Source organism: Hyperolius riggenbachi, chromosome 7 (genome assembly GCF_040937935.1).
Source record: "Hyperolius riggenbachi isolate aHypRig1 chromosome 7, aHypRig1.pri, whole genome shotgun sequence".
Classification (NCBI taxonomy): domain Eukaryota; kingdom Metazoa; phylum Chordata; class Amphibia; order Anura; family Hyperoliidae; genus Hyperolius; species Hyperolius riggenbachi.
In genome coordinates this window covers 82,889,153-82,907,461 of record NC_090652.1, presented here as the reverse complement: position 1 = coordinate 82,907,461, position 18,309 = coordinate 82,889,153, and the positions used below count along the sequence as shown (strand labels likewise).

Sequence of the window (18,309 nt, the reverse complement as noted above, 5' to 3'; positions counted from 1 at the left end):
TATGTGCCCAGTATATATAGCCAGGGGTATATGTGCCCAGTATATGTAGGCAGGGGTATATGTGCCCAGTATATGTAGGCAGGGGTATATGTGCCCAGTATATGTAGGCAGCGGTATATGTGCCCAGTATATGTAGGCAGGGGTATATGTGCCCAGTATATGTAGGCAGGGGTATATGTGCCCAGTATATGTAGGCAGGGGTATATGTCCCCAGAAAAAGTAGCCAAGGGGATATGTCCCAGTATATGTAGGCAGGGGTATATATGCCCAGTATATATAGCCAGGGGTATATGTGCCCAGTATATGTAGGCAGGGGTATATGTCCCCAGAAAAAGTGGCCAGGTGTGCCCCAGCAGGAGGGGAGCAGCGCAGAGAAGAGGGAGAGCTATGGGCACTCACCTTAGGGGGCTCTCCCTCCCTCGCTCTCCCCTCCAGAACGAAGTGTGCATCGGCTGGGCAGCGGGTGGAACTTACCTCGTCTCGTCACACGTGCCGGATGGATTAGCCGCTACTCTGGTCTGATCCAGACCAGAGTGCGGCACCAGAACTTCCGGCGCAGGAGCGAGACGAGGTAAGTTCCGCCCGCTGCCCAGCCGCTGCACACTTCGTTCCGGAGGAGACAGCGAGGGAGAGAGAGCCCCCTAAGGTGAGGGAAGGGGGGGGGGAGACATCCGCCCTTCCCCACTGTGCCCATAGCTCTTTCTCTTCTCTGCGCTGCTCCCCTCCTGCTGGCTGCACGGGCATGCGGCCAGGGGGGGGGGGGGGCAGCGGGCGGCCAGGCTCGGGCAGATGCCCGGTTTTGCCGTATGTGCGGACGCCCATGCCAAGCATTGTTGACTGCACTTTGAGTTTAATTAATGCTCTCCCTTCCTCCCTCACTAGGCTGCTCCCATTGGCCATCTGTCACTACACTGGTCCCCACTAATCCTGTCAGCAAAGTCACATGACCAGGCCAGTTTAGTGAGACAGGAGGGGGCAGGGCACAATTTATGGCTCAGGGCTGAGCCTCACTGTATAGGCAGCTTGGCGCAGGATTGCTTGGAGGAAAACAGGGGATGCACTCTTCACCTCATGAGCTATGTGTGCTGGATAGCTGATCGTTGCCTGCAGATTTTCCATTATGTGACAAGTGTGTGCTCTGTCTGCCTGCTCCATACAGATGAAGATGCTCCCCTTGCGACAGAAAAAGGCCCATGTGATGGAGGTCCAGCTTAATGGCGGCACTGTGGCTGACAAGGTAGACTGGGCTCATGAGAAGCTAGAGAAGCAGATCCCAGTGAACACTGTCTTTGCCCAGGACGAGATGATCGATGTCATCGGAGTCACCAAGGGAAAAGGGATGAAAGGTGATCAGCACTAACCTCACACAACCGTATTCCCAAGGGTTTACATTAACGTTATTTGTTACAGTAACCAATTTCTTACTACTATGCTTATCAGCAGTATGGTTAGATCAGGGGTGGGCGAACATTTCTTTGACCGGGACGCATTCCTCTAGAATGCGGACCGATCTTACCAATTCTCTCTCTCCCTCTGGACTCGAGCGCGCAGGTAACGAATGGATTTTACTCACCCAATCACTGGTCCCAGCGGTGATCTCCATGGCGACGGCGGTGTCATGTGACAATCTGGTACGTAATGATAGCGTGTCAAATGATGCCGCCATTGAGATTGCTGCTGGAACAGGTGGCTGAGAGGATGGGATGAATCCAGACCTTTAGCGACGGCTTCATAGCAGCCACAGGCCAAATTAGGCCCGTAGGCCGTAGTTTGCCCAGGTCTGGGTTAGATCTAAAAAACTGAGGATTCTTGTTGCCAATGTAGAGGTGTTAGCAATCCAAGTAGTATACAGGTATAATATCCAGACAAAGATGTTATTATATGTACTGATAGTAGTTTATTGCATTGCAGGTGTAACTTCTCGCTGGCACACCAAGAAGCTACCCCGTAAAACTCACAAGGGTCTTCGCAAAGTGGCTTGTATTGGGGCATGGCATCCAGCACGAGTTGCATACACCATAGCCCGTGCTGGCCAAAAGGGCTACCACCACCGTACTGAGATTAATAAGAAGGTACTAAAGAGATCTCTCGTCTCCAACCAGTTCTAATGCCCTCTACTATTGCTCTCTGTCTGTGTCCATCAATCTCCCTCTCACCATGCCTGTGTACTCCACTCTCTATTCTCTCCTCTTTCTATGTGTCCACACTTACTGCCCCGCCACCTCTCATCCCAATCCAAAAAAGCTGTATTGGCAGGACCAAATACATTTTGTCAAAGCAAAATATTAGCATTGGAATGGTGGTTGTGGGATTATAGGGAAGGGTATAGGGGGTTGGGGTATACAGTCCATAAGGGTGTGCAGGATATAAGGGACAGTATCTGAGGCTGGGGTATATAGTCCATAGGGGTGAGGAGGGAAGAATAAGGGGTTTACAGTCCACGTGATATCATGTTCCTCTCAGTTGGTGGTAGGCAGCGACATATTAGGCCACTATTTGCACCGTTGTTTCCTTTACCTCCAGTAGGATGTAGTTTCCCCTCCTCATCTGTGATGTAATCTGGGATGTGGGCGGAGAGTCTCTGGAAGTGGGCTGTCCTCACAGGTGTATATTTACTGCAGTGTAGCAGGAAGTGGGCCTCATCCTCCAGGCCCCCCAGATCACACTGTCTGCACAGTCTCTCCTCCCGGGGCTTCCATGTCTGTCTGTGCCACCCTGTCTCTATCTCCAGGCTGTGGACATTCAGATGGTACAGGCCTGCTACACACCATGCATTTTCCATTAGAAAGATGGGTCAAATAGATTATTTCTGACAAGTCCAATCTGATTTTCGATAATTTTTCTGATCAATTTTGTGTAGAAGTGATCAGAAAATATATCAGAAAAACAATTGGAAATCAGATTGGACCTGTCAGAAATAATCGATTCGACCTGTCTATCTGACAGGAAATTGCATGGTGTGTACCAGGCCTAAGACTGTTTAAACTGGAAGGCTGCTTCCTTTTGGATTCCTCTGGGATGCAGCAAACGTATCCCACCCACCCTCCCGATTGTCTCTTGTCAGTAGATCGCAAGGTTGTTGGGAAACACAGCCTAACAATGCAGGTTCTTGTTGTATCCTAACAGATTCATCACATCAATGCTGCTGTTTGTTACATCGCAAAAAAGTACTCCCCCCCCCCCTAATTGTAATAGTGGAGAGTGGAAATTATGGAATAATGAATAATAACAATAATGGAAATCACAGGCTGGTTGCGGGTATGGTGGTTTTTACAAAAAGAAGAAAAATAATGCATTGTCAAAGGACTTGCAGAGCACATTTGTGCATTAATTATTGTTTTATTACTGTTATATTATATTTTAATGTTGTAATAAAGCTGTGACCTTTAAACGCCAATTGAGTGTCACAGCTTCATTTCTTTATTTATGGCAGATGGTGTGTCTTGTATGGGCCTCACCCTAGTCCTGTCCCCTCTTCTCCCATTCTACTTTCGGACTGTTACCCTTCTCACTTTTCCCACTTCCCTCTCTTATTTTCAATTTTAGACCCCCCCCCCATATCACCTTTCTGCCATCCTGTTATCTTCCCTTTCTCCCTCTCTGTCTAATCTCCTTTTCTCATTCTTGCCATCTCTTGCCTCACCTCCCTCCCTCTTTTTCTGTTAGCCCCACTGTAGCAGAGACTACCAGAGAAGTTGATAAAATTGCAAACCATCTATTACTGAGATACACTGTATACTGTATTAGTATAAGTTCCTTACATGACCACTAGAGGTCAGCATAAGCTTTTCCAAAACCAGTTCAGAACCTACCACACATGGGTAATGCAGCTTGCTGTTCTCTTCATAGATTTATCGCATTGGACAGGGAATACATCTGCAGGATGGTAAAATCGTGAAGAACAATGCAGCGACTCAGTATGATGTGACAGACAAGTCCATCACCCCACTGGTAAGTACACCACGCTTCCTCCAGCTGCTCAGGAACTCTCTTGAATTGAAAAGACAGTGTCACACACATAACATTTATTAAAGGCTGTAAGTACAAAATGTGAATGGAAATTACATGATGTGGCCCTTCCCTTTGCAAGTGTAGAAATGTGGCCAGTATAGCACCCCTCCCCTCCAGTGCCGGATTTGTACTCTTTACCGCCCAAGGCCACTGTCACCAGCCGCCCCCCTGTCACCAGCCGCCCCCCTTCGATAGGTAGCGAGATGACCCCTCCCCCCAGTATAGGTAGCCAGATGACCCCTCCCCCATTCCCTCTAGTATAGGTAGTCTGATGAGACCCCCAGTATAGGTAGCCAGATGACCCCTCCCCCCTTTCCCTCCAGTATAGGTACACCAGATGACTCTCTTAATCCCTCCTTTTCCCACTCCCCTTTCAGTATAGGTAGCCAGATCGCCTTCACACCACAGCAGCCATCAGTGTCACTCATTTCTCCACTCATCTCCAGTACAGAAGCTTCCTCTTCCTTTCCGTCTCCAATGCTGCCCAAATCCATAGCCGCCGGCCAAAATGCAAACGTGCACGGAGAGCAAGGTGGCCGCTGCACAGGCAGCTGGCAGCAGAGTACCGCGGTCAGGCGCTCGTCTGATCTCCTTGCATTGCAGCATTTGCAAGTTTGCACAAGTTTAGCATGCTGCTTTGGTGCCCTTGCTCCTGTGGTGCCCTAGGCCATGGCCTAGGTGGCCTTGTCCTAAATCTGGCCCTGCTCCCCTCACTTACACCCATCGCAACCGGGGCTAGAGAACCTCCTTCCAACCCACAGCAAAGTGTGACTAGTATATCAATCCCTTCTACCCCCTTCCCCCATTGCAAGTGTGTACAGTGCCACACTTTGCTTCACAGACACCCCCTTCCCAGTTGCATTGCAGAGTGCATATACCTGCTGCAGTGCCGGTGTAATGAAAAATATTGCACCCTGTAATATTTTGCAACTTGAATGGACGGTGCTTAAATGCGCAATGCGCGCCTTCTTTCACATCGCCTGTCATTTTTGCAAATGCCGGTGTTTAGTTCCCCCGGGGGGGAGGGGTGATATGCCTTCATTCGCTCCAGGAGGGGTTCTGTGTGAGAATAGGGTTAGAATGGGTTGGATTTTCTGATACAAATACTTTGAAATCAATGGTCAGGTTGCACTTTCTGATAGCTATAAGTATATATTATTGCAACCAGTTGCAAAATATTATAAAGTTGCAAACATTTTCACTACATCGGATACTCTTGTCTTCTCTGCCTGATGAGCTGCATTCCTCCTGAAAGGTGCCCATACTCCTAATACTTTTTTTAATCAGTTTCCTGCTGATTCGATCATTTGATTGAATCTGCTTGAAATGAATGCTAAATATAATTCCTGATCCACTGATTTCCGGTCAGTTATGTCTTTTGTGCAGGACGTAAAATTTTCTCTTGATTGCCGGAGGATCAGGAGTGCGTCGCTAGCAGCGTTCGATTCAACGACTGAAAAAGCGACTCCCTTCTGTCCATGGTGGAATTCGGGTCTCTCCTCCCCCTCCTGCTGGCTGCTTCTTCTTTTCTTTACTTTCGTGTTGCTGGGCGTCTGTGTGACTTAATGCAGAGGACAAATACTAGAGGCCTCTAGTAAACACAGTGCAATTAGTGTCTATGCTCTGCATTACATTACACATACTGTGAAAGAAAAGCAGCCAGGGAGAGCAGTGACTGGGACTTCATGGCAGACAGGTGAGAGTCCGCTACACCGCATGGCCCAGGGGGTGGGGGTGACAGGGAGACCTGGGAAGCACTTACAGATTTTCCAAGATTTCATGCTGAAATCGATTTAACATGTGTGTAGTGTGTGGAGGGAATCGAGCAGATAGATCCCTCTCTGATCAGATAATGATATGATCTATCTGCTGGCCATATTGACCACCTTAAAGGACACATCCAAGCAGAATAAAAAAATCCACTTACCTGGGGCCTCCTACAGCCCCTGCCTGCCGTTCTGTGCCCATGACGCAGCTTCGCTCCCCGCTGGTGGTCCGGGGTCCCCTCCGGTGCGAGCGGCTCTCAGAGTTGCGCTGACGTCATCTGGACTGTACAGTGCAAACGCAGAATTACTGCGCCTGTGCTGTACAGTCCAGATGACGTCAGCACGACCAGTGAACCGCACGCTGGAGCGTAGAGGGTGCCAACGCGGAAGCTGACCTGGCGAGGTCAGCTTCGCCACCAGAGGGGACCTGGAGCCACCGGAGCTGCAGCGAGGGCACAGGACGGATGCCAAGGGCTGTAAGAAGCCCCAGGTAAGTGGATTTTTTATTTTCCTCTGACCACTCCTTGAAGACTGCTTATGTATGTCATGTGACTCAGGAATGCTCCTGCACGCTGAGTAGCTGCAGTAAAAAGGAGATACGTGTACTCAGCACTGCAGCAAGTATGTGCGCATCAGTTTATGCAGCAGCTGCCAGATGTTCTTTTGGACATCACCACTGCTGCAGGTAAGCTTTGGGGCCCCTTTCACACTAGAACATTTTCATGGCATTGCATTACTCTTTTTTTACCGCAGGGTAACGCTAAAGCAATGGAAATCTGAGACATTTCAGATCAGATGTGATGCACTGGAAACATCCGATCTGACGCAAAAGCATCAGAGTGTTACCATTTAACATCTGCCCCAATGTGCGGTGACTGGAAGTCATGTGAGTCAATGGCGATGCACATATTTTACATTTTTTTGTGGTGCGTATGAGCGGAAGCATATTTTTTTTAATACACTTCCGTGCAATTTGTTTTTTGGCCACAAGAAGTGAGCGCTAGAGAGCCTCACCTAGACTTGCTTCCAGAAGCGAGATTATCGCGCATTGCCACGGTAATCTCCAAAGCCTTTTTTAAGCGTTGAGGTGCGATACGACCATACGATCGCACCGCAACCAAAACGCAGGTTGCTGGTGTGAAACTCAGAATTTCCAAAGAGCAAGATCGTAGCCCTCAAAAAGCAGAACCCGTAGATGATAAGGCGATGGGCACTAGTAATATACGACTGCTACAGAACTTGGCAGAAATGTGACCAAGGAATGGAAGGTTGGTTCAGATTTACTTTACGTTTGAGAAATGTCTTTTGCCTTTATTACCAAATAATTATTACTAATTTCTGGTTCACCCTTGAGCATTGCAACGAGAGAGAACACTGAGAACAAATATAGAGCAGTATGTACTGGATTGATGTGGGTGATGAAAGGCAAGTATGTAAAGTTATACTCACAAACATGGGTTACCACTAAGGCAACCACTGTAAATGCTGGTGGGGAGATAAGACCTGTCCCCAATCAGGATTAAGAAGTAGCTCTCTGTAGAGCTGGAAACAAGGGGTTAACACCCTTCCACCATGGGTGGACTCGAACAATGTGGACGCGAACAGATGCACCAAAAGGATAAAAGTAGATAATTAAAAAAACAAAAAACGGGGGAGACAGTGGTGGACTTACCCCCTCCAAGCAGACACAAAAACAGGTTGATATTATATCCACTAGCAAATGTATTTATATATATGTTACTGCCAGAACCAGAAGTTTGGCCACTTCTAGTTCTGGCCGGCTACTTCGGGTTCTGGACGGCCAATGTGCGAACTGGCCGCTGCGCTGCGGCCAATGTGAGAAATGGAATAATTCCTGTAACGTTAATGTATCTTCTGGTCGCAGCACAGCGGGCAAATGTACCACATCTTAGTTAATATAATGAAATTAAGCCGGCGGCAATGTAACAGATGAAGCCGCCGGCTTTTGCTCTGCCTCTCTCTCCTCCCCCGCCTCTCTCTCCTTCTCTTATGGGCAGCCGGGGGGGGGGGGGGGGGGGGGGGGGCGGTGACTATGTATATGTGTATTTCTTTTACATATACTGTACCAATGCAACCTATTTCTGTTGATATAATATCAACCTGTTTTTGTGTCTGCTTGGAGGGGGTAAGTCCACCACTGCCTCCCCCGTTTTAAAAAAATGTTTTTAGCCACTTTTATCCTTTTGGCGCCTCTGTTCATTTCCGCATCCTTGAGCATTGGTCACCCTCCCTGCAACTGATAAGCTGCAGTGTTATATGTGTGGGCTTGATGAGGCTTCCACAACTTTATTGTGTGCAACATGTATGTCATTTCCATTTCACCCTTTCCCCAGGGAGGATTCCCACATTATGGACAAGTGAATAATGACTTCCTCATAGTGAAAGGCTGTGTGGTGGGCAGCAAGAAGCGGGTGCTCACTCTCAGGAAGGTAAGCTCTATACAGCTCACTGATTGTGTTCCCTATATCATACAGCTCCTGAAGGAAAGTAACTAACAAGTGGCCTGTCACATGGACATGTATAATAGTACAATATTGGCTCTAAGTCGAGACAGCTAAATGCATATATTGATTTTATTGTTCCGTTACCCTAAAAAAAACAAAAAAAAAAAAAAACACAGTGCACTCAAATATGTTGTGTTGCTTTTTTTTTATTTATCTGCCTTAAAGAGTTAATATTCAGCTATGCAACTGACAGTTTTTGTCTAGTCGGGACCCAGTAGGACAATAGTGTCCCTCACTGATAAGGAATTACAGCCATAAATAAAACCTTTCCTGGCAGAGAGCTGGGCTTCTGAGGGCAAGGGATAGATAAAAAAAGGTCAAATCTTGAAAAGCTGCAGTACAAAAATGTAAAGTGGAATGTTAATAAATGCATGCTGGCTGGCTTGTCATTGTAGATATAGACATATATGGCTGCAGTAGAACAAGTGACAAGCCAGTGATGGAAAGGCGTTGGGCCTTATCCGATTAACTTTTTCTCCTGAGTATTCTCCCAGTAGATAATTTTTCATCTTATAGAAAAAATTACTTTTCAGCACTTAGCAGTTGAAAAATTTCTAAAAAGTAGGTAACAAAGTAATACAAATACCAATACTGTACCAGACTTATTTTGAGTATTTTCTTGCATGGTGGGAGATTTGAATTTTTTTTAGTAAGGTTTGTAAATACAGTTTCTCTTTGGAGAAAACTCAAGAGGAGAAAACATGAATTAGATAAGGGCCATCAAATGGGAGCCCAGACATTATTATTATTGATTTATAAAGCGCCAACATATTATGTGGTGCTGTACAAAGTAATAAATGAACATGGGTTACATATTACAGACAAATGGAATACACCAATATAAAAAATACATAATTGGCTACAAAATACAGAATCGATACAAAATACATAATTGGTAATGACCTTTTCTCTGGGTGAAAGAACACCTACCTACCGCAGCAGCACTGATATCGATGAAACCTCCACTACTCTACTGGCAGATACCCTCAACAACACCACTCCACATTGCATCACTGCCAGTTACTGCCGACACCTTGTAGTAGATGGAGGAGCACCCACTTCCAACAGGATGAAACCTCCACTACTCTACTGCCGGACATCCTCCACAACACCACTCCACACTCAGGGCCGGATTTAAGCCAGGGCCAATTAGGCCGTGGCCTAGGGCACCACAGGATCCAGGGTGGGTGGGCAGCAGGCTATACTAGGGGTAAGGGTCAACTGGCTACCTATATTGGAGAGAGGAGGGTCATCAGGCTATATACAGTATATGGAAGGGGGGGAGGGTCATCTGGCTTCTTATACTAGAAGGAAGGGGGAGCGGGGCCATCAGGATACCTATACTGAAGGGAAGGAGGGGTCATAAGGCTGAACTGGAGGGGGGGGGGGTCATCTAGCTACCTATACTGGATAGAAGAGTCATCTGGCTACCTATGCTGGAGGGGAAGGGCTATCTGGCTACCTATACTGAAGGGGGGGGGGGGGGGCAGCTGCTGACAGTGGCCTTGGGCAGTAAAGAGTACAAATCTGGCCCTGTCCACAGTGCACCACTGCCAGTTACTGTCTGCACCTTGTAGTAGGATGGAGGAGCACCCACTCCCAACAGGGTGGAGACAGAGCTTTGAGTGCCCAGACCTGCAGCTCAATTACCTCCTGAGCTGGATACACTGTAGCAGTTCCAAGCGGTCGGTACCACAATTACAAAGCGCACCAGTGCAGCTGCATAGGCAACAGCTTGCCGTTTCGGACAATGTGCCCATTATTAAGCCAAGCTACAGTAGATAACATGTTACACATTAGATAAGGTAAAGGGGGAAGAGGCGCCCAGAGCAGATAAAATACGTTAAAAACAAATAAAATGAAAAAAGTGAGGTGGCTTACCTCAATGAAGACAAATTCACGTATTAATAGAATTTTATTGCACTGGCAACGCGTTTCGTGGGTGCATACCCACTTCCTCAGGCCAAATAGCAGTGCCTAATAGTGCTTGTAGCCACAAATAAGGCGCCTTATTTGTGGCTACAAGCACTATTAGGCACTGCTATTTGGCCTGAGGAAGTGGGTATGCACCCACGAAACGCGTTGCCAGTGCAATAAAATTCTATTAATACGTGAATTTGTCTTCATTGAGGTAAGCCACCTCACTTTTTTTCATGTTATTTATTTTTAACGTATTTTATCTGCTCTGGGCGCCTCTTCTCCCTTTACCTTGTGCCTTCACCCTCCTTTTGGAGGGGGATCAACCCTCTTTGACCAGTTTAGGTCATTTGAGGTTTGCTTTTTATCAAGAGTGCGACCATCACCAGCTCCATCTGGTCACCCGAGTGGAGTCGGGGTTATACATCTCCACCTGCTTCTAGTGGTCGGTTGCCCTTCTGCAACCCACCTTTGTGAGTATAATACATTCACATATTTTACATGCTTCTAGTACTGTGACATACTGCACCACTTGGGCTCCTGTTGTCTCTATGTTTTCTTTCTGCAGGGTGCAATTTTTATTATCCCTACTTTATGTCCTTACACATTAGATACCTTGGCTTAAAAAAGGGCACAGGGAGTGAAACGGCAGGCTGGGTTGTAGTTCTTAATTTATTATGACACTTCAGCTCAGTGATGGGGCAGTATAACAGCGTTTCTGTCTTCTTATGGTCCGTGTAAAGACACACCTCCCAAGGGAGGGAAGACACACGTGTAATGCGAAACGGACATCAGCTTTCTGTGGAGGACTTTTTAAGTGGATCCTGTTAATGTGGAAATAAAAGAAGCTTTGTGTGTGACACCACTGGACCTTTTGTCTTGGAGGATTCGTCTAAAGTAACAGTGGTGGTGAGAACTAACAGCTGTGAGCGGTGAACAGTTACTGCATTCAAGTGGCTGGAGCTTCTGATTGCCATGTTACCATCATTACAATACGGGTATTCACTAGCCCTGAAAACCTGTTTCCACTGCTACAAATGTGACGTTATAAATGTGGCCAATAGGGAATCAAACCAAGAGGACAACAATCAGGCAAGGGTTTTTTTTTTTTTTTACAGAGCACCAATTTTCTCATAAATAGGCTCCTAGATGTTAAACAGTGACAAGTTAAAGGACAACTGTAACCTGAGGAATATAGAAGCTGCCAAATTTAGTTCCTTTTAAACAATACCAGTTGCCTGGCTATCCTGCTGATCCTCTGCCTCTAATACTTTTAGCCATAGACCCTGAACAAGCATGCAGCAGATCAGGTGTTTCTGACATTATTGTCTCATCTGACAAGATTAGCTGCCTGCTTGTTTCTGGTGTGAATCAGACACTACTGCAGCCAAATAGATTAGCAGGGGTCTCAGGCAACCGGTATTGTTTAAAAGGAAATAAATATGGCAGCCTTCATATTCTTCTCACTTCAGTTGTTCTTTAACAGAATAAGCTGGTGTTGATGTTTTTTGCATCAATTTTATTTTTCACAGTGGAGTTACATTTTAAACACAACATTAAATCACATCTTAACTGATTGGGATATTGAGGCTGACATTGATTTCCTTTTAAATAATGCAGATTGCCTGGCTGCACTGCTGAGCCTCTGTTTCTAATACTCACAGGGCCGTTTTCTAGTCGGACGTTTTTCATTGGTTCGCGGCTCCTGCTGTGCTGCGGAGATGCAGCCTGAATCGCTAAGCCGTGCCATGCATGTCTATAGGGATTCAGCTGCTGTGGGCTGCAGTATAACCTACAGATTCGCACCGCAGTCCAACCTGGACGGCAAAGCCATTGAAAAGATAGGCAGCGTTTCCCAGCCCCTCTCGCCTGTGGGGAAATGCTGCAGATTTGTGCTGAATTCGGCAATTGTGGAAACAGGCCCCAACCGTACACCTTGATCAAACATACAGCTCTTTCTGACTGAAGTCTGACTGGATTAGCTGCATGCTTGTTTCAGGTGTGTGATTCAGCCACTACTGCAGCCAAAGAGATTAGCAGGACAGTCAGGCAATGTACATTGTGTAAAAGGAAGTACACATGGCAGCCACCATGTACTGTACCTCAGGGGTACTTTACGCAACATTAAGAAGTGTGGAGTGTCTATATTAGTGGCAAAATGTGACTAAAGTGACAGAAATCCCCCCCCCCCCCCCCATCCCTCTGTTTATGGGATTCTTGGTGGCTCCTATGCAGAGCAGGATTATCCACCAGGCAACCTAGGCAAGTGCTTGGGGCCCAGTGGGTGTCAAGGGGCCCACCTTCCACCTTATTTTTCCTTTCTTCACTTCAGCTTACCAAAAGGACCACAGGGGGTGTTTGGTCAAATCTACTACCCTGTCTAGGGCCCACTTACATCTTAACCCATCTCTGCTCCTATGTAGCAGATGTTGCTCAATCGCTGCACTATTCATAATCATTGACTGACAGGCTGAATTTTCATTTAACTCCTGCAGTTCTGGGCATGTGTTTTCATGCACGATTGTCCAGAGACACTGCATGTGTTTGTACCCAATGTAATGCCTACGTTCTCCATAGCAACGCAACATTCGGCAGTGCAAAAACCTGCGAGGGTGTCCAAGGCAAAGGGACCTGTGCCCAGTAATCTGACACATGAATGCGCACAAAAAAATGCATCTAGATGGAAACAGCTCATTGATTTTAAATGGACTGTCATTTCTTGTGCATTTTTGTGTGCAAAAAAAAAAAAAAAAATACACAAAAAGAGCTAATGGAGGAAATACAGCCTCGGGCAAGATGGAGTGTGTAATCTGGCGGGTTTCATGTAACCAGTAATAATCAGAAATGTACCTGAAGACGTTTGTATTTGGCATAACTCTTTTTATTTCCCCGCGGCAGTCTCTGTTGGTTCACACCAGCCGCCGAGCTCTGGAGGCCATTGAGCTGAAGTTCATCGATACGACATCTAAGTTTGGCCACGGCTGCTTCCAGACAGACCAGGAGAAGAGAGCGTTCATGGTACGTTCAGTGCTGGGGTTACCGCAGGTGGAGATGTATGTAAGATCGAGCGGTCATTCCATAGATCATAATTCAGAATTAGCACTGGAGATATTTATACAGCTGGTATGGAAACACTGGACAGTGTCCTTCCATTTTTCCAGATTTTCAGAGCATTATCTATCCAGCCTCACCAGTAACTTCCTGTCATTAAGGGCTGGGAAACACTAGAGCTATGTTGGACGCAATTTTGAAGCTCTGACAATTGCAGGTGCGTTTAGGCTCCAATACATACAGTAGTATATGAGTTACCTTAGTCGCCGGGAAAACACAGCACAAATTGCCAACAAAATGCTGAGACAAAGCTATTGCCATAGTGCTTTGTGATTTCTAGTGTGCCCCTGGCCTAAGAACTCTTTCACATGCATAGCCAATGGTTCTTCCATCTATAAACCATCCAATCACTGCTAAGTTAGCAAGCATCACAGGAAACGAATGGGCCTTCAGGCATAATGCATATGGGCGCTCGTTATAGTGTTCATTAGGTATCGCAGTTACCAAGCAGTAAATGCTGCTCAAACATATTTTTCAAAATCGTGGTAAAATCTGTCACACTGTTTACATAAGAGAACACTAGTTGTCTACATAGATGGATTTGTGCGTATTGCTGCGTGGAATGATTGTAAGGAAATTGTAACCCTTTTATCCTTAAAGGACAACTGAAGTGAGAAGAATATGTAGGCTGCCATATTTATTTTCTTTCAAGCAATGCCAGTTGCCTGGCAGCCCTACTGATCAATTTAGCTATAGTAGTGTCTGAATAACACCAGAAACAAGCATGCAGCTAATCTTGTCGGATCTGACAATAATGTCAGAAATGTCTAATCTGCTGCATGCTTGTTAAGGGGCTATGGCTAAAAGTGTTAGAGGCAGGGGATCAGCAGGATAGCCAGGTACCTGGTAAGGAAATAAATATGGCAGCCTCTATATACCTCTCACTTCAGTTGCCCTTTAAAGGGAACCTAAAGATTTGGATTTTTCCTTTTAAACAATACCAGTTGCCTGGCTTCCTGCTGATCTCTTTGGTTGTAGTAGTGGCTGAATCACACACCTGAAACAAGCATGCAGCTAATCCAGTCAGAGCACCTGATCTGCATGCTTGTTCAGGGACTGTGGCTGAAAGTATTAAAGACACAGGATCAGCAGGAGAGTCAGGCAACTGGTATTATTTTAAAGGAAAAATCCATATCCTTCAGTTTAGGTTCCCTTAAGGCTGCTTACACACTAAGACGTTACAGGCGCACGTTAGTGCAGCCTGTAACGCTCCCCCAACGCACAGCAATGTAACACAAGTGAGCTGTTCACACTGCCCACGTTGCGTTACATGTAACGCTGCACGTTCTTCCGAAAGTGCAGCATACTATAGCGTTACAGCGGCTTAAGCCGCGTTAGACTGTTTGCACATGCTCAGTCATGTTGGGAAGGAGCGGAGAGCGGCCAGGCACATGGCTTATTAATATTCACTGCACGTTGTGACGTGCAGTGTTTACTTCCTGGTGAGGCCGCTCTGTGCGGCGATTGGCCGGCGGGACCACGTGATGCCGCATGCGTCCAAGAGTACGCATCACAGACGCCAGAGTGAGCTGCACAACGCGGCTCACTCTGACGTCCACATCGAAGAGCACCAGGCCCTGCGTTAGGTGCACGTTATGCGAACTTAACCTAGCACCTAACGCAACGTCTTGGTGTGCAAGTAGCCTTAAACTGCCCACCATCCCAACTAACATACCTTCACCCAGCCTCCACACCTAGTGTAAAACTAAATATTACACCTAAGTCCCCCAACTTTAATTTTATCCCTCTCCCCAGCCTCACACTAACCCTATAGAGCCAGTAAAAACTAGCAATTGTCAGTGAGATGCAAATACTTTGGAGTTGATACAGAGTTCTGTGAGATTTAATGCAAATGTATGCAGATTGGAAATGGGCCAATCAAATGATACCAAGTTGGGTTTCGATTGGTGCATTTTTAACTACCTGCGGACCGACGCAGTTTAAATCTATGGCGGGCGGGTGGCGCTGCGGTTCTGACCGGACGTAAACTCTACGTCCCATTCACCGCATGCCCCCGCCGCTCTGCCCCCGCCACAATGTGCTGCCCTGCCGCCTCTATGACGGCAGAGCACTGTGAGCCGGGCAGGAGCCATTTTCATTGGCTCCTGGCCCTGTCATTCCTGTAAGCCGTTCCCATTGGCTTACATTGAGTGACAGGGTCAGGAGCCAATGAAAGAGGCTCCTGACCGGCGCACAGCGCTCTGCCGTCATAGCGACGGCAGAGAGAGCAGCCTGTGGCGGGGACAGAGCGACGTGACCGGCGGATTTTAGCGGCGATTTGTCGGGAAGCGGCAGTTTACTGTACCAGCACCCTCTGGTCCTAAAGGGTGCAGAGGGTGCTGCTCCTGAAGTGGTTAAACTGCATAAATTTGCTGAAAAAAAAATCATACTCTTGCTTCAACTCAGAATTATTTACATCTCATTGACCAGCCCTAGTAAAAACTATTCTGGTAACCTAAACCTCTCTCCGCATAATCTTGATCCTTAACTGCAGGTTTTTTCTGCGTTTTGCAATTTTTCATGTCCGATTCTTCTTTTTTTGTTTGCATTTTTTATGCAAATTTTGCATTCTGATTTTTCCATGCACATCAACAAAGTTAATATACATGAACTTTTATGTAATTAACTTTACATTGGTATGCACATTTTCGCATTTGGAATGCAAAAAATACGTATTTCCATAGAAAATTTCGATGCAAAAAGTCACATTAAAACGCTCAAGTGTGATGCCATGCACTTGCATTAGATGTGCTGTAACAATTTGTAAAAATGCAATTAAGTAAAAAGGCAAATTAATTCTGTCATGTGTGACGTTATATATAATTTACTGGCCCCGTTTACTTCATTATTTCTCTAACATACAAACTATGCCACATGCAGCATTCACTACAAATAAGCACTTGTGTCAATCTGCCAGGAACCTACAAAGCTAACCTTATCCCGTAAGCCTTTGCTTTGTTTTTGGTCACATTTCCCCCTAGCTTTTTCCAGCAATATATAACGTATTTTCCTCTTTCTTACAGGGACCCCAAAAGAAACATCTAGTAAAAGATAAGCCAGAAACTACTGAAGATGTTTAGATTATGTGAATCGAAATATATCTAAAGGTTAAGAAATAACACTAAAATAAAAAATACATATTCTTCTCAGAATCTTTTTGTATACTGTTATCTTGCCTGGATTTTAGTAGCCTCCACCACATCAGAAAAATAAATGAAAAATAAAAGTATTTCTTAAAGGGTACCAAAACTGACGCAACATGATTTTTATTGTTCTTGCTGGAAAGGCTAAACATTCAGATATGCAAATGAGCCCAGTGAAACTATAGGGTAAACTCTCATTGATGACTACGATAATTACTAGCCATAAAACTCTTGCTTTGCAGACAATGGGCTTGATTCACAAAATGGTGCTAACTGTTAGCACGGGCGTGCTAAACAGCACGCGAAGTGCCACGCGTGGACTTTTGCGTGCCTCTTATACCCGGGTCAGCTTATATGCAAGTATATACTGTATATTTATTTTGTCCTTCACAATTCAGCAAATCAAACATTTTGAATATTTTGCAAACTCTGTCTCTTGTCCACGTTCCAACTAATGTCTGGGAAATGTCATAGAGACGCAAATGTCCGCAGTCGGGCAATCGCAGGGCTTTGTGCGCGCAAAAGTCTGCGAGCGGCACTTTGCGTGCTAACTGGTTAGCACGCCCGTGCTAACAGTTAGCAACATTTTGTGAATCAAGCCCAATGGCTTCTGAGTGCAAGGAATAGATAAAAAAAAGGTCAACAGTTTATGGATTGTGTCATTCAGCTGAGACAGTAAAACATTAAACCCATTTTTTTTAGCTTTTAAACAGAAAATAAAACTGTGATTAAAAAAAAAGTCATTTTTATGAGTAGACGGATAGATATACTTGTTTATCTCATCAGTTTATTTTCAGTTCAGGTTTCTGATCATTTTAAACTGCCGTTATGCCTGAAGCAGTCCTCCTCTCAGTCCCTCTGTGAAGCTGGACTCTGCCAGGTGACTCTGGTTCTGTCAGTGCAGCAATCTGTCGCTCTAGTGACACTCTAGTTGCAGTGTCTCTATGACATTTCCCAGGCATTATTTGGAACGTGGACAAGAGGCAGAGTTTGCAAAATATTCAAAATGTTTGATTTGCTGAATTGTGAATGACAAAATAAATATACAGTATATACTTGCATATAAGCTAACCCGCTTATAAACGGGTATAAGGGGTACCCACTTTTCCCTCAGAACCCAGGAAAAAGTGATTGACTCGCGTATAAGCCCCCTCCCCAGTATAGCCCACTCCACCGTAGCCAGATGTACCCCCAGTACTAATCAACCAATCAACTAACCAATACTAATCAATGACTCGTGTATAATCCCCCTCCCCAGTATAGCCCACTCCACAGTAGCCAGATGTGCCACAAGGATGGTAGTTGTGTCTGAAGACACCACTAGATGGAGTCATAGATATGAGACAGCGAATTCCAAACAGAAAGAATCCCCGATCATTGCACCGCTGACACGTTGCTTGCACGCTCTACTCCACAAGTCAGGGGACACAAGTAGTTTTGAGCAGCCCACTCTGTACACCATGTTGCAGGGGATGGTGGGCACAGCAAGGAGCCAGCTGGCAAGATCAGGATCACTAGTGCACAATCCTTACGCTTCTCTGCCAGTAACAAAACCTTCTCCGCCAGCCATCCTGCTCAACTGACTCGCATATAAGCCGAGGGGGGTAACATTTCAGCACATTTTTTGTGCTGAAAAATTAGGCTTATACGCGAGCATATACAGTATGTTACAAATAGTATTATCATTCAGTGCCTGCTCCAAAATAATGTTTAGAATTCTCCTTATTTAAAGTGACCCTGTGATGTATCCTCTTTCCTACCTGCCAGAAGCTTGCACTGTCTACATTCTTGCGACTCGTGCTGTTGCCAAGGAGTCTCTGTTGAACCCCTGCAAGT

At 45.9% G+C, this 18,309-nt stretch overlaps 1 protein-coding gene across 1 annotated transcript in view; it reads left to right on the top strand.

Annotated features, from left to right (window-relative positions):
- RPL3L (ribosomal protein L3 like) overlaps positions 1–16,482 on the top strand; it is a 34,606-nt gene extending 18,124 nt beyond the window's left edge. Inside the window, exons 5-10 of the mRNA XM_068244171.1 lie at positions 1,160–1,346; positions 1,912–2,072; positions 3,850–3,951; positions 8,132–8,227; positions 13,118–13,237; positions 16,354–16,482. Of these exons, the coding sequence (XP_068100272.1) occupies positions 1,160–1,346; positions 1,912–2,072; positions 3,850–3,951; positions 8,132–8,227; positions 13,118–13,237; positions 16,354–16,410 (723 nt within the window). The 3' untranslated portion in view covers positions 16,411–16,482. The remainder of the gene's footprint in view (positions 1–1,159; positions 1,347–1,911; positions 2,073–3,849; positions 3,952–8,131; positions 8,228–13,117; positions 13,238–16,353) is intronic.
- The last annotated feature ends 1,827 nt before the right edge of the window (positions 16,483–18,309 follow it).